A 16142-nucleotide genomic window follows, 5' to 3' on the forward strand; every position below is an offset into this window, starting at 1 on the left:
CAGAAGTAGCACAGATGGGAAGCACTTGACTCTATCTTGGATTAAAATGTATTCACATATTTTTATGAATAAGTATATACTTTAAGTCTTTAAAAAGTAGTGCTTTTACCAAAAAAAATATTATTTATGCTGTTTTGAACGTTGCTTTTTTTCCAGTTTATAGCTTTTCAACATCTTTTTGAATCAGTACATAAGGATCTAATTGACTGTCTATATTCCATTGCAGGCATGAACCATAATTCATTCATCCAGTCCCCCATGATGGGCATCTGGATTGCTTCCAGTGTTCTACTATTACAAAAACACTTCAGTGAACGTTCTTTTAGCTGTTTTTAGTAGTATTAATAATAACAACCACAATATAGAAGGATGTACAGAGGAATAAAATGTCTAAGAGCAGTTATCTCTGTGGAATGGAATTATGGAGGATTTTGATTTTTTAACCTTACATATTTCTGTAATGTCTTTAGTTTTTTTAAGTGAGTATATTACTAATTAGTGCTCTGGGTTAATACGAGCACTATGTATAACATACGACATTCATTGTTAGCTACAATATTGTTAACCTTAGTAGCCATAGTAGACAATATAATTTTCAATCATAAACACATTCATTGAACAAAACTAGCCTAAGAAATGCCAAGAGAATCCTCAAGAAATACTTCTCACATATTGAGAGAAGAGGGCTCAGTATTCATGCAACTAAGAACCACACAAGAGATATACTGGTCATTCACAATCAAGTTTGGAAAGAAGGCAACATAGGGCTTTAACAAGCATGATCCAAAACTGAAAGTGGCCAAGTTCATATGTTCAGCACATTCTGAAATTCAGCCAAACACAGATAATGAGTTCTTTTACAATCATTCCTCCCTAACGATATTTGATAATATGACAAGTCACCAAAATCTCTCTCAGATACTATAAAACTCACCGTTTCTGATTTTCAGATTCTTTCTTGGCTTGCTCCAATGCCAGCTCCTCAGCCACTCTTCTTTTCAATTCTTCATCAGAAACTAAAACCAATAAAGAGCAGAAGGAGATAAAATAAGTGACTTCTTAAAAACAAAAGCAAGAAAATAGGAAAGCAAAGCTAAGATGAGATCTTAATGGGCAAAGTCCTGCCCGCTGGTCAGTGTCTCCTTGGAACTACCTAAGCACTGTGGAAAAGACCAATTAGTCACTTCAGGAGTAATTTAATCAAGAGGTCCCTGGTGACCTAGAAATTTCCACAACTGCCAAAATTTATAATAAACTCAAGGAGCTGCTTACTGCCCAGTGGGGACTGAGCATTAAGTACAAATTCTTTAAAATGATGTCATATCATTAAAGTCTGACAACTGCATATGAGGGCAGGAGAGGCTATAAGGAAGGGACTTCAGAGAGGAAAAGGACACCAAAGCATTCTCATTTCGATAATTAAACATTTAAAAAATCATTTATTACAAAAAGAAAATCAATTGTATTTACATTCATTTTTCCAAGATTTATGAAAAAAGACATTTAAGAAAATTTTGAAACATATGTTTTGGAATACATGTCATTCAAATCCAAGCGCCAACAACTGGAAAGAGACACAGAACAGTGCTGAGAACGCGGCTGGAGCTCTGGAGCTTTGTAAATACGTGGTGACTTGATTTGAAACATCTGGTCTTTCCAATTACAAAATTTTGTAGGATATGTTTTGTAAAGATTCTTACAGCTATGATAGCAAATGAGACAAATTTTACATACTCCTTAAGAGCCTTCCAAGGAAATAAGCAGAGACTATTTCCTCTTCACTGGAAACCCACTACCAAAATTATGACCAAGAAAGCAGCAGAAACACTTGGAAGGATCTAGGAATACACACAAGACCTAACAATTATGAAGCTATTAGATGAAAAACTAGACAGTACTGTCTCTGCTCTGCAATGACACTGTAAGTGCCTTGCCTCAGGGCATGTGCAAAAAATGAATTACAATAGGATATGCAAAACAATTTTTTTAATTTAGCTGACATTGCATAATAACAAGTGAAGATACATGAAAGGTTATAAGGATGTGTTCTCTTAGTTGTGGACTTTCAGAAAACAACAGCGTCAAAGGACATCATCAAGAAAGTGAAAAGACAACCCACAGAATGGGAGAAAATACTGGCAAATCACATAGCTGATAAGGGACTTGTATCCAGAATATACAAAGAACTCTTATGACAAAACAATAAAAAGACAACAAACTTAAAAATGGGCAAAGGATATAAATGGATATTTCTCTAAAGAAGATATAACAAATGGCCAATAAGCACATGCAAAATTGCTCAACAGCATTTGCCATTAAGGAAATGCAAATCAAAACCACAACAGTAATACAATTCAAACCCACTATAATCAAAAATAACAATAACAAGTGTTGGTGAGAACGTGGAAAAATCAGAACCTTCCTACATTGCTGGTGGCAATGTAAAATGATGCAGCCACTGTAGAAAATAGTTTGGCAGTTCCTCAAAATGCTAAACAGAGTTACCATATGACCTGGCAATTCCACTCTTAGGAACTGTATATACTCAAGAGAATTGAAAACATATGTCTACACAAAAACTTGTACATGAATATTTACAGCAGCATTATTCATAATATCCCAAAAGGGAAGACAAGCTAAAGCCCATCAACTGATGAGTAGATAAACAAATGTAGTATATCCATTCTGTGTGATATTCAGCCATAAAAAGTTATGAAGTACGACACATGCTACAACAAGGATGAATCTTGAAAACATTATGCTAAGTGAAAGAAGCCAGACACAAAAAGTCATATATTGTATGCTTCCACTGATGTGAAATGTCTAGAAAAGGCAAATCCATAGACACAGAAAGTAGATTAGTGGTTGCCTGGGGTGGGAGGAAGGGGAAAATGGCACAGTGACAGCTAAGGAGGTGGGGGGATTTCTTTATGTGGTGTTGAAAATGTTCTAAAATTAGACTGCGAGATGGTTGCAGAACTGTAAATATACTAAAAAGCCAGTGAACTGCACACTTTAAATGAGTGAATTTTATGATACATTAAATGTATCTCAATAAAGCTGTAAAAAAGAAAGACAAGAGAAAGAATATAATATAGGGGTCCAGCCCCGTGGTGTAGTGGTTAAGTGAGCGTGTTCCGCTGCTGGCGGCCCAGGTTCAGATCCCAGGCGCGCACCGATGCACCGCTTGTCAGGCCATGCTGTGGCGGCGTCCCATATAAAGTGGAGGAAGACAGGCACAGATGTTAGCCCAGGGCCAGTCTTCCTCAGCAAAAAGAGAAGAGGATTGGCATAGATGTTAGCTCAGGGCTGATCTTCTTCACAAAAAAAAAAAAAAAAAGAATGTAATATAAAAAAAGAGTAACTGACAAGGAAGCAGAGAAAGGCATAAACACTAGCTGAGGTCTCATCTCAGCTTGGCCATCAACAATCTGGGGGACCTTGGGGAAGTTACTCCCCTCTCTGGGCAGCAGTGTTCTCAAAAGACCATTCTTAAATGGATGTTCTCTAGGGTCCCTTTGAACCACATACTACACTGCTGTTTGGCTTCTCTCCTACTTCGTAGTCTACAGCATGAGAAAGATACAAGTTTCTGCTTTGAAAAGGTCAGAGAAAATCAAGAAAAAAACTAGAACAGAGAATTCTGTTTGCATTCAGACAAATCTTAAGATTTTTTCAATATTAATGGTTTAAAACAATACAAATACCAGCAGAGAAATTACAGACAGTAATAGCTCAGCAAAGAGTCTGAATAGTCTTTGTTTTTCTATTACCTAGACTTTGGCTAAGTCAGTTAACCTGAGTTTTGGTTTCCTCATCCAAAAACAGGACTGGGTGGGTTACATGGGTGTCAGCTAGCTATGACGTTCTAGACTACGCATTCCACAAGGTGATGATTTTCACATTTTCATCAACTTCTCATAAACAACAAAACAACCTGACACTACATTGTTTTCACGTTGTTCACAGCTGCTAGTTTTATTGGTAGCAAAAATTGAAACAAATATTTAACCCAATTAGTACTACCTGATCAAACTATACTCTGAAGTTTAACATGCCAGTTAGGATCAACACCCAGTCAGGCTCTATGCGTGAAATCACGCCACTTTCCCTCGATTGTTTCAATTACCACAGCAAAATTTTTCTCTGGCAAAATTCAATCAAATTCTCAATCACAATTTCACTGAATTTCATTCAGTCAATTAAAACTAGGCTTCTGTAAGACCTCTGTATACCAGGTCTAAATAACAAGCAATGAGATCAGTTTTCTAAGTGAGTTGCTAAAATGGTCTCATATCTTCATAGAGCATTTGATGCCTCTTACATAGGGGCTTCCTAAGGGGAAAAGCCAAAACCAGCTGTGAGCTTTTTATTATGTGATCAACCTGGAACAGAAGGGTAAGGACTCCATCACCAAATGGTGACCAGCTGGGAGGTTGGGAAGGAAGCCACGCAGGAGAACTGCAGAGAGGAAATGTAGCTCCGGGGCTTGTCTTCTCTCTCTACACCCTCCGGCCTATCCCCCTCAGCCCTGCCACCTGCCATGGGGTGGGGTGAGAAACAGATACAGGTAACTGGTGGTTATCATTGAGATAGGCCATGAGGGGAGAGAGAAAGGTGGGAGGAGGGAAGCACCAGCAATGAAAAAGGCAGGAAACTCCCAAGGCCACTGAAGAGACGCCCAAGGGACCAACTGATTGACAGCATTTTTGGTCAGTAAAGGGACCAAAGCACAGCTGTCTTTCTAATGCCCTTGCTATTTCTGGAAAAGAAAAAAAAATTACAACTTTTGGGTCTCAAGTCCAAGGTCACAGCTGAAAAAGTAATTACCTTAGCTACAATCAAGAATTTAAAACAACAAAAGATAAAACATGACCTAGCATAGTCTAAAATCTCAAATTGCAAATCAAAGCCCAGGCAGGAAAATAAACCAATGTAGAAATGGGTTTTGAGCAAATCTAAGTTTTATGTTATTTGTTTTTAAATCAATAGAATATAGAAAGCAACAGGAAACAATATATTTCTTCTGTTAGGTCTGATCCAAAGTGCGTAAGGGAAAAAGATATACCATTTAGAGACCACTATTTAAAATGGCCTTTCTGAAAACACTCTTTTCAGCTCTCAGGATCTGAACATTTTCTCAAATAAAACTGTTATTAAACTAAAAGGTCAGTGTTTCAGGATGGGCTACTTTAAAGAGAAGCACAGGAAAGGCCAACTCTGCCTATTAGCACAGTGAGTTTCCAAGCAGATCTTCAGGGGCTGGCAAAGTTTGTGAAATGAGAAGTAAAAAAGAAAAATGTTCAAGCCATACAAATCAGATTTGCCATGAAATCTGCAGAACTATTTCAAGCTCAGTAAGAATGGTTCCATAGCTTTTACATGCATACACACTTTCCTTTTAAAATGTGTCAAGACATAGGATTTTTTCTTCACAAACTTATACCCTATACTGTTTAAAATCTCGGAAACCAGTTTAATTTCTTTCTCAATGGCAAATGTATCTTTATGAACACAAACACTGGCATTTTTGACAATTAGTGATAGATGATAGGACACTGACCATAAAACATGTGAGAAAAAGTCAAGCGTTGCAATTGCTTGGTTACAGCAAGTCTGGCCCTAAACCCTTGATTTGTAACTATTATTGAAAATAATACTTGAATAGTTGAAAGCAGCTCATGATTCCTAACAAATTTTTGTTTGTTTTTAGTAAACAACATTCTAAACAAATGTTTTGGTTAGTCCAAAGATTCTTCTTTACTAAATGCCTAGCAATCTTTTCCTTCTCTTAGCCACAATCTAAATTTCTAGGCAGTCAGATTCTAAGATTCTTAGAATTTCTAATTTCTTATTCTTAGATTCTTATTCTAATTCTTATTTCTAATTCTTAGAATTTCTAATTTTTAAGAAATTCCAAGATACCTAACCTTATACTTGACTCTAGTATTCTTAGGAACTGTGAATACCATGGTCTTAATCCTTGGAGCAAGTGTAGCATAAATTCATTACACCCCACCTGTCTTCTACGTTATACGACTTATGTTCAAATTCTGTTTTCAGAAACTGGTTAAACTAGGGGGAGTGGGGGAGAGGGACAGGGAGACACTGTAATACATTTAACACAGTTCCTTGAATGGCGAACAGAAATGACTCCAAAAGATGGAATGACTGTATGAATGTCTCATCATCTATGAAAAACAAAAGCTTGAAAATGCAACCATGATTTGAGACTTCCACAGACTCCCTGGACCTCAGCGGACATACCAATTCCCTTCATTTTCTCTGCATAATCCTTATACTATAATTCCCTCCCTAATTACAGTATTTCTTAAACAATCACTGTAAGTTACTTAATAAAAATGATGGCTTGCCTCAGAAAAATGTCAGGTCCTTTGGGATTTTTCCTTTTCTCCACTCTCTTTCTGGTTTTCCCATTTGCTGATACAGGTCATGTCCAATTTTATAAAGCCTATTACTTTCATATGCTAGTTTAAAAACACCGAAGAGAAACTACAAAGATCTGCTATAAGAAGAAAATAAATGCATGTAATTGCATAACACGAGCAGCAGATTTTAGAAAAAGACTCAGCCTGCCAGGATTGAGATAGTTGAGCCAAAGCTTAAACAAAAAGATATAGCCAAATTAAATTTTCAGCTCCACAGAAATATCCATTAATCTTATGATTTCAATAAATTCATTAATATAAAAAGGGCACTGATTGTTTTAAAAATAATAATGCAAGCATCCATGCAATCAATGAAACACAACACACAGTATATTAGAACCAAATGACTCACAGCATGGGTTGCAGGATAAATCCTGTCCTGCTCCTTATCTTATAAAAGGTACAGGGTTTGATTGGAAGAAGAGTCGGACGAACACTAGGATAAATCTCAGGGGTTAGAAAGAAACATTAACAGTTTGCCATTACCCATTTGTGGCAAATGGCAAACCTGATTTAAACACACACACACACACACACACACACACACACTCACACCACAGAGTATAAGTATGACGTTCAGCTGACAGTTAACATTCACTATCACCTAAGGATAATGTATCTTAAGACTGCCATCAAAAAAATGTCATCAGTCTAGATACCCAGCAACGTTAACTGAAGCTACTTACACATTAAACTTAATGACAATGTTGGGGCCGGCCCCGTGGCTTAGCGGTTAAGTGCGCGCACTCCGCTACTGGTGGCCCGGGTTCGGATCTTGGGCGTGCACCGACGCACCGCTTCTCCGGCCATGCTGAGGCGGCGTCCCACATACAGCAACTAGAAGGATGTGCAACTATGACATACAACTATCTACTGGGGCTTTGGGGGGAAAAAAAGGAGGAATGGCAATAGATGTTAGCTCAGGGCCGGTCTTCCTCAGCAAAAAGAGGAGGATTAGCATGGATGTTAGCTCAGGGCTGATCTTCCTCACAAAAAAAATAAATAAATAAATTTAATGAGTGTTAGAATGAAAATCCTTAACTGCACATTCATAACCATATATATTGAATCAGAAGGCAGTGTTACAAAGAGTTTGGCAACCTAAGCATTAACAGCATCAAGTTAATGGTTTATTTTGCAGTATTATTGTTCCATCAGGATTTATATACCTTCGTAAATTTCTAATTTGAATGGCATAATATGCAAATAATGTCCACCTTCTTGTTTGCTTCATAATAAGTACTCATGGAAATCAGCTCCATGTTCCACTCTACGTGAAAACAAACATCAATACCGGGCTGTAGAAGCTGTGTAGCAATAGACAAGGTCATCATTCATATTCTACAGTTCCCACATTTTTAAGTACACAATTCATAAAACCAGTATTGAGAATCAGATACATCTAGTATTTCATGTCTTAATATCCTGAATAATAGTTGCAAGACTTCACAAAACCTTTAGGAAAATAAGATCTATAATTTAAATTAAAAAATAATAATTACCTCTGGATATTGCTTTTTGATGCATAGCTTAATTTTTTTTTTTTGCTTGTTTCACAAAGGGGTGTACTTTGTTCACTGGGGATAAAACTATAAATTAAACAGCATTAAATCTCCAACCTCAAATGAAGGACCAAAACCACCCAAACCTGTTTCCGTTCCATTCCAATAGTCCTGAGTGTGGCTGTACTCAGGTTTCTTCAGCAAGACTCGTGGAAGGCACAGAGGACCAAGCAGGAAATAGAGGGGGTTCCCATCTAGTCCTGGCTTTGCCACAATTAGTTTTTGTGCTTTTGCTCAAAAACACATCATTGCTTTAGGCCATGGCTGATCTCATCTGTAAAATGAGGGCCCAAACTGGAAAATCTCCAACATCCTGTCATCCCCTGACACAGCTGTGTTAAAGGGGAGACTAATGGGACCGAATTCATGCTTGAGCCTCCACTTCCCCTAAAAGCCCCCTAAAATGAAAGTAAAGGAATAAAATGGTGTGTTGGCAACATACGCTGTCAGCTGTTTTCCTCTAAGTGACACTTTGCTCATTTGGAGAAGCTATCAGATACCCACTCAGCAAACTACAGAAACAGCCTTTAGACTTGACAGACAAAGCAATAATAAAGGGGAGGCATGGGGAGGAAGGCCAGGGCGGGCGGTACAGGGGGCCATACCATGCAGGGTTTGCTAGGCACACAGCAGATGTTCAATAAAAATGTGTTAACTGTTTGATTTGTGAAGTCAAATATCAGTCATTAGGTAAAATAAGTCACCAACTTTTGGGGTAGCTTGGGGAAGATTTCGAGGAAACATAACACACACGCTGTCAAATCACATACTATCTAAGTAAAAAGTGTGACTGCTACTCAAAAAAGAACTTCAAGCCAAGTCCCCTTCCCCCCAGCTCTCCGCACCACTGCCACCACTATCACCACGTTTCTGCTCCTGGATCCTCCTGTACAGAAAATCTGGGGCCACCACTACCAACAGTATATTGTTTATAAAGGAGACAAGGATGGGTATTCATTATAAACTTACCGTACTGGCTATAAAGGTTTCAGTTTCAATGTTTAAGCTCAGTTTTCTGTTCTCTGGTCAGCCACATGACATTATTTTTGTTTGTTTTTAATTATTTTCTCCTAAATCAAGTAACCTCTAGGAATAACACAAACTAAAGAAATCAATTCACTAGGTAGTAAACCCAGGTAGACTTAATCCTATGCTAGGCTTTATAAGAGATGAAGATATGTGGTCTCTACCATTAAGGAGATTATAATCTGAGTTAGTAAAATTGTGCTATTGGGGTTTGGTATTAAGGAAATTTAGCAAGGTCAGCTGTAGTCATGGAGTACTTCATGAAGGAGGTGGAACATGAGCAAGAGCCTACATTAGGTAGATGGAAAGGAAACCAAACAAAGCTTGTTTGTAAGAAAAAATAGAAAGGTAAATTATGGTCAATTGTGAGGAGCCTTGGAAACTAGGCAGGAGTTTGGATAAGAAATGTTAAGAAATAGGGCATTATGGACAGTTGTTAAAATGGAAATAATGCAATGAAACAGGGTGTTACAGGAAATTTAATCCAGCAAAGGTTTTTAGACAAACTGGATGGAGAATGCATAAGGCAATGAGTGGTTCTCAAAGTGTAGGCTCATCCCGCCTCCCAAGAAGCAGCATCATCTGGAACTTGTTAAGAGATGAAATTATATTTCAGCCCCACCCCAGAGCTATAAATCAAAAACCCTGAGGGTGAGGTCCAGCAATCTGTGTTAATAAGCCCTCCAGGTGATCCTGATGCTCCTTCAAATTTGAGACAATGGCATTAGGTGATGAGGACCTGAACTAGGATACTGGCCATAAAAATGCAGTCGAAGATAAAAGAGCTTTCATGGGAAAAACTGATCATCTGTGACTGACTGAGAGATGAAAGAGAAAGAAGTCAAAGGGGCACCCAGATGCCAGAAAATTAATACCCATGATGGTCAATTAAGTAAAGGAGGAGAGGCTGTTTGGGGAAGAAAGATAATGAGTTCAGTTTCAGACATATTCAATTGAAAGTAACGGTAGAATCACCACATGGAATTGTAGGCAATTAGATGTTTGAACCTGAAATTCAGATTTGATTTGAAACTTGGCTGGAAATGCTGATTTGGGAATGACTATCACAGATCTGAGCTCAGTGAATTCTCCTGGAAAAAATATGTGTAAAGAGAAACTAGTAGAAGGCTACGGAATAGGTCTTAAAAATTCATCAGATGAAGGAGGGGAGAGAGAGAAGAACATCATTAGGGACAAAGAAGAAATGGAAAGGAAAGGAAGAAATGAACCAAGACACCATGTGCAGAAATGATAAACAGATTTCACCTCATGAGCCAATTCTGATCAACTGGCAGTAGCTGCCCGGGGTGCTGTGCGGAGGAGGACTCGAAAGCCAAGTCCAGGCTCAGTGAACCCTGGGCATGGGAGGAAGATCTGGCAGCATGGCTTACAATCACCCACCATCCCATGGAGTGCATGGAAATCAGGTTGTGTGGGCATCAGAGTTAGTGGGAGGAGAGCAATGAAAGGCAGCAATTATAGGTTTAGAAACGAAACAAGAAGGAACAAGGTGGAAAAATTATAAATAAAAGATGACTTTTACCAATACTGGAGATCCGTGCATGTTTGAAGGGCAGCCATAATCAATAATTCGTAACTAAATTATAAGAGACTGATGAATGCTAGTTGTTGTTTCTCAAAAGTAATTTGAAGAATATAATGTATACATTACTCATAAAGATCTGGGTGTTTCATGTACAGTAACATAGACCAACAAACATTTATATGTTATATTCTAGTCCACTTTCCTAATTAACACCCTGATGCAAGGTTCAGAGCACATTTTTTTAAAGTATATTTTATAACAGTGAAACAGAGTGGAGACGCCTGCTTTCATGTACTAAAAAGCTTTAATGAAGGCTAATGTCCTTACCTAAATAATTTGCTTTGGTGAATAGAAAGTCAAATACCACTCCAATACTTAGATTCATAAATCAATCTCCCCTCTTCCTATTGTTATGAACTAGTGTTTGCTTTTTAGCAATAAAAACTGTATTTTATCCAAAAATAAATTTTTTTATCCAAAACTTCATTAATCACTAATAAAATTCCTGAATTCAACTAAGATATTTAGTTCTTTAAATTCTGACCAACACTATTTTCTAAGAGAACCTTTAAATTTATCTTTGCATTTAATCAAAGCCCAAGGAAAGCAAAAGACTCAGCAGTCTGAAAATAAAACCTACCTTCTAATGCACCTAACTTTCTAAGGCCTGGGAAATGTCAACTAACCCCAATCTCATGACTTTTCTTCTTTCGAAGGAAAATAAAATGCGTGACCCAATTACGGCCCTTTTCACAGGGAAGAAAACTAGAGTCCTATTTCTAGACAGTGGCCCACTACTCCTACTTTCTCTAGACAGTAGGAATAGTGGGAGGACCACATAGTCAGACTTCCGGGCTTCAGTGGCTTCATCTACAGCCCAGTAAGGGTGAGATGCCAAAAAGGACCTATTTAACACACTAGCTAACCACTGCAGAACAATGGCCTCTCCTGGAAAGTTTAAAATAAAGCAATTCAGATTTTACACCCAGGCTTTAATTCATATTTTATTTATGGGACTTCAAATATATTAAAACTGTGAGACAGCATAATACATACTGGTATAATATTTTTCATTAAGCTATAGTGCAATATCCTGAGCTTTGTTTTTTTATTTAATTCACATCATGATAATGAGATCAGCCTCTTTATTGAAGTTAGATTATATCTATAACCCTTTTATTTTTCCCTCATCAAAAGTAACAAATCTCCACTTATTGTGGAGAAAATAGCATTTCAACATAGTCGTAAGTACTCATAATCCCTAATAAGGCAAAAATAATTCTCTGTGAAGCATTATGGAAGAAGCTCTGTGAATTAGCTGATCACAACTGATTTCACCACCTTTAAAACACAAGACAGCACAAGGATTTCAAGACCAAAGCCTTTGTCCTGTCTTTAATTTAAATGCAGGAACGTACTTAATCTTTTTTCTAAAAATAAAATAAATTATCAACAGTAAAGTTAGGCTGAACAGAAGATAACCGTAAGAACAATTATAATGATTATATTCCTAATGATTCACAAATTTCCTTAATACCAGTGTTATACAGAGGAAGGTAGTGGAACACTTTCTCATCTTTAAAAAGAGCATTTCATTTTTGTAACTTACACCATGTGCTATGTAAGGTTTCGGGATGTAAATCCTTTGGAGTACCTGGGACTACACCAGATAGCAACGAAAAAAGGTGCTTCCGTTCAGACCAGTGGTTTTCATCCTTAGGCCCAATGCTGCCATTTTATAGCACATATTTTCTAATACTCCCTCTACTATCCTGAAAATAAATAGATGATAACCCAACACAAAATTTTTTAATCAATATAATACCTTAAGTGTAATATTCAAAAAAGAAATAAAAAGAAACTAATTTATAATAAAATAATGGCTTTTCACTATGTAAATGCTCAAATCTAACCACGCTAGAAGATATAATAAAAGAGTCTGAATCTTGAGCTTGTGCTAAATCACCACAAATGCAATAGCGATAGCTATTGCTACATAGCAGTTGCATTCCCGGAAAATTCAGTAGATCTTAAAACCACACAAAACATACTTCCTGCTTATATATAAAACAATTAAGTTCTGGGCTGGGTAAGCAGGTTTTCAACTGCATGAATTTCCAGTGGGACATTCAAAAATCAAAGGCACAGGACAATTCCTCAAGGGGCGGAAATATCCCAGGCATTGCAAGACATCCAGATCCCTGCCCACACCACTAAACACCAGTTCCCCCACAAATTTCTAAAATGCATCCCTGGAAGCAGTATTGCACCAGCACTGAGCACCATTGTTTTAGACTGGGCTAAAATATTCACCCCGATACAAGACAAAACATTGGAAACCTAGCCACTTTATAGCTTGTGTGACCATTGACAGTTACAAATAATGCACTGATAGTAATACGGATTTTTCAAACATAGAGAAAAATCTGAAGATGATAGCAAAATGCCTTCCGCCAATGAGATCTCTGCCTCAAGGTGCCCAGGTACTACTAGCTTCCTCTGTCTCCATCCTCACCCAAATCGCACTTGCCCAGTCCACTCACACAGAGCATCTTGATTCTCCTTAGGGTATCCAAAACCATTTTCTGCTAATCATCAATTTGTCTATTTTTTTCTCTCCTGATACCTCAAGATGTGTCCTAGAAGGATGAGGGCTCCATTAGGAATCCAGTGGAGATGGAAAGGTGCAGCCTAAAGACTCCAGCTCACTATTACGATATCTCAAGAATGCACACAAATAGAGGATGACACCCAGCTACTCACAGACTACTCTGATGTTTTCATTATTAAGCATTCACAGACATTTTCAGATTAATGCCTTTAAGAGAATAATTTCCCAAACATAAATTTATTTCAAGCTGACACACTTCCCCCCACTCTGTCTGTTCTGGATAGTTCTTGGCCAATTAAAACTATACATTTCACAGGGGACAATATCAGAATTAACACTGAACGAACAATTCAATAAGGCCATATCATTTTTATATTTAAGCAAAATAAGAAAAGGATTTAAAGTTACTCACTCTAAATTAATTTATAATAATTCAGAGATTTCTTTTTGAAATTAAGGAAGTGAAGGGTTTAGTAAGGAATAGTTTCTCTATAAACACCAAAAATAAATTAGCTTTCATTACAGCAAATAATATGAAACTATCTAGAATAAAATGTAGAAAGGCAGAAAAAGTGAGTACAATCTAAACACACGATGTTTTAAAAGAAATGCATTTATGTCATTTTTAAGCACCTTCAGCAATTGGATCCAGTCTTTAAAAAAGTGTTATCAGGTAGAGGCCCCTAGGAACTGTTATAATGAAACTAATGATTAGAATATCAACTTATTCTCTGTAAATAATAACTTCCAATGTACATGACAATTTAATAAAATAATTTGCTAAGTAATTTGAGATTTCCTCTCAGGGAATTTTCTTACCAAATCCTCCCTCACTTCCACCCCATTCCCCTCCTACCTGGTAGTGTAAGTAAACATAAATCTTCTCTAACTTCACGACAAATTGTAAATTAAATGAATCCAAGTTAATTAGATTTTACTGCATGTTTTAACACTTTTAAATGGCCTTAAATATTTTATCTCAATTACATAGTTTATAGAGAATTTAACAGTGAGAAATTAATCTAATAAGACATATATTTTATATAAAAATATCTTTAAAACAATAGTATAAAATGTTTAGATTTAAATTTATATGCATCTGAAACATGGCTGTGAAATAATGAGAACGGTATAACATGCCACACATGAAAGACTTTCATTTTACAGTCATAACCATCGTGTAGTGTGTGCGTGTGTGTGTGTGTACACCATAGGATTGTGAAATACAGAAGCACAGCATATTTGATTTCTCTTAAATAGAAAAACAGAGCTCAATGAGAAGCAGAGCAAAGCAATTTTAATTAAAGAATCAGGTTGAAAGAGACCTGTGTTCTCTTCCTGACTCTACCCTCTGTGACTTAAATTCTTATCTATAAATTACTGACGAAGTTTCTCTTGAAGATGAAATGAAGTGAACTGAGGAGGTATTTTAAAGCAAAAGATGAACATCATTACAAAGCCAGAATGAAATCTATTCAACTGAAGAACCACCAGCATTTCACTTAAAATTCCTGACAGAGCCAGCCCTGATGGCCTAGCGGTTCAAGTTCAGCGCTCTCAACACTTCGGCAGCCCAGGTTCATTTCCCAGTCGCGGAACCACACTACCTGCCTGTCAGTTGCCGTGCTGTGGTGGCAGCTCACATAGAACTAAAAAGACTTACAATTAAGACATAACACTGTGTACTGGAGCTTTGGGGAGAAGAAGAAAAAAAAGAGGAAGATTGGCAACAGATGTTACCTCAGGGAGACTGCTTCCCGGGGGAAAAAAAAAACCTGACTGATAATGTATGACATTTTATTGAACCAATACTATATTTTGCAAGAGATTATTTTAAACCATGTATTCTTCAGGGTGTCAACATGGTAGGATTTACAATTTTTTCAACCTACAGAAAAGACTATGTAACAAAAACAATTTGTGGTGCATCTTTCATGAGGATTTAGGATCTGGCCTGACGTTGAGGTCCAATTACATAAGTATTTTAGCTTCTCAACCTCTGAACTAGGTTCACATAGTTATTGAAAATAAATTTGATCTGACAGCAACAAGAATTAATTTGAATCTCTTTCATTGTCTTTGAACACTGCTAAGGTCATAAATTAGGATGAATGATGAGAAAACTAAAGGGTAAAGTAAAATTGATGTTGTTGATCAAGTATTGTCTAAAAATTCATTTTCATGGCCGATTTAAATGACTATTAAAGCTTCCTCCTAGAAACATGAAAGCTGGTAGCAAAGAAAAAGATTTAGACAAGGAGGTAGAGCAACATATATTTTTATATATAAAACAATGAAAAACTAGAAGCAAACTAAACATCCAAAAACAGGGAAATGGTCAAATAGTAATACAGTAGAGCCCTATTATGAAATACTGTGCTAATATTAAGAAACATACTTTAAAGAATATTAATCTATAAAAAATTCTCACCATTACATGAAAAGGACAAGAAACTAAACTGAACATACTGTTTGGTCTTTATTTTGTCTTGTATGTGATATGTCCAGTAAAAAAAAAAGCATAAGGAAACCATCACAAAGAAATATATGCACACATATGGTCTGGGATGACATATACAAAATGATAATAATGATTATCTTTTAATTTGGGAGGATGGATCATTTTTCTTTCCCTCTTTATACTTAATTATATTTTTTACCAAAAACACATTTTTACTATCATAATCATTTAAAAAGTTATTTTTAAACAATGCATGAATAAATAGGCAATAAATTCCAGTCTTTAAAAAACACCTTTATCAATTCAATCATGAACATCAAATGTACAAATTTATCAGTTTAGCTCATGGACGTTCAAACTACACACATCAAAAGAGAGTTAGCTAGGATTAAAGTGTCTAAAAGTGAGCACCACAAGATTCAAGAAAACAAAATTGCTTTTTGTTTTTTCCTTTTACCCCATAGCCACCCTGCCTACACCCCATTAT

At 36.7% G+C, this 16142-nt stretch overlaps 1 protein-coding gene across 1 annotated transcript in view; it reads right to left on the reverse strand.

Annotated features, from left to right (window-relative positions):
* The window catches only part of CHCHD3 (coiled-coil-helix-coiled-coil-helix domain containing 3), a 267569-nt gene that overhangs the window by 212407 nt on the left and 39020 nt on the right, over window positions 1–16142 (reverse strand). The window contains exon 3 of the mRNA XM_058530204.1: window positions 935–1016. Within this exon, the coding sequence (XP_058386187.1) occupies window positions 935–1016 (82 nt within the window). The remainder of the gene's footprint in view (window positions 1–934; window positions 1017–16142) is intronic.

This window comes from Diceros bicornis, chromosome 3, assembly GCF_020826845.1.
Source record: "Diceros bicornis minor isolate mBicDic1 chromosome 3, mDicBic1.mat.cur, whole genome shotgun sequence".
Lineage (NCBI taxonomy): Eukaryota > Metazoa > Chordata > Mammalia > Perissodactyla > Rhinocerotidae > Diceros > Diceros bicornis.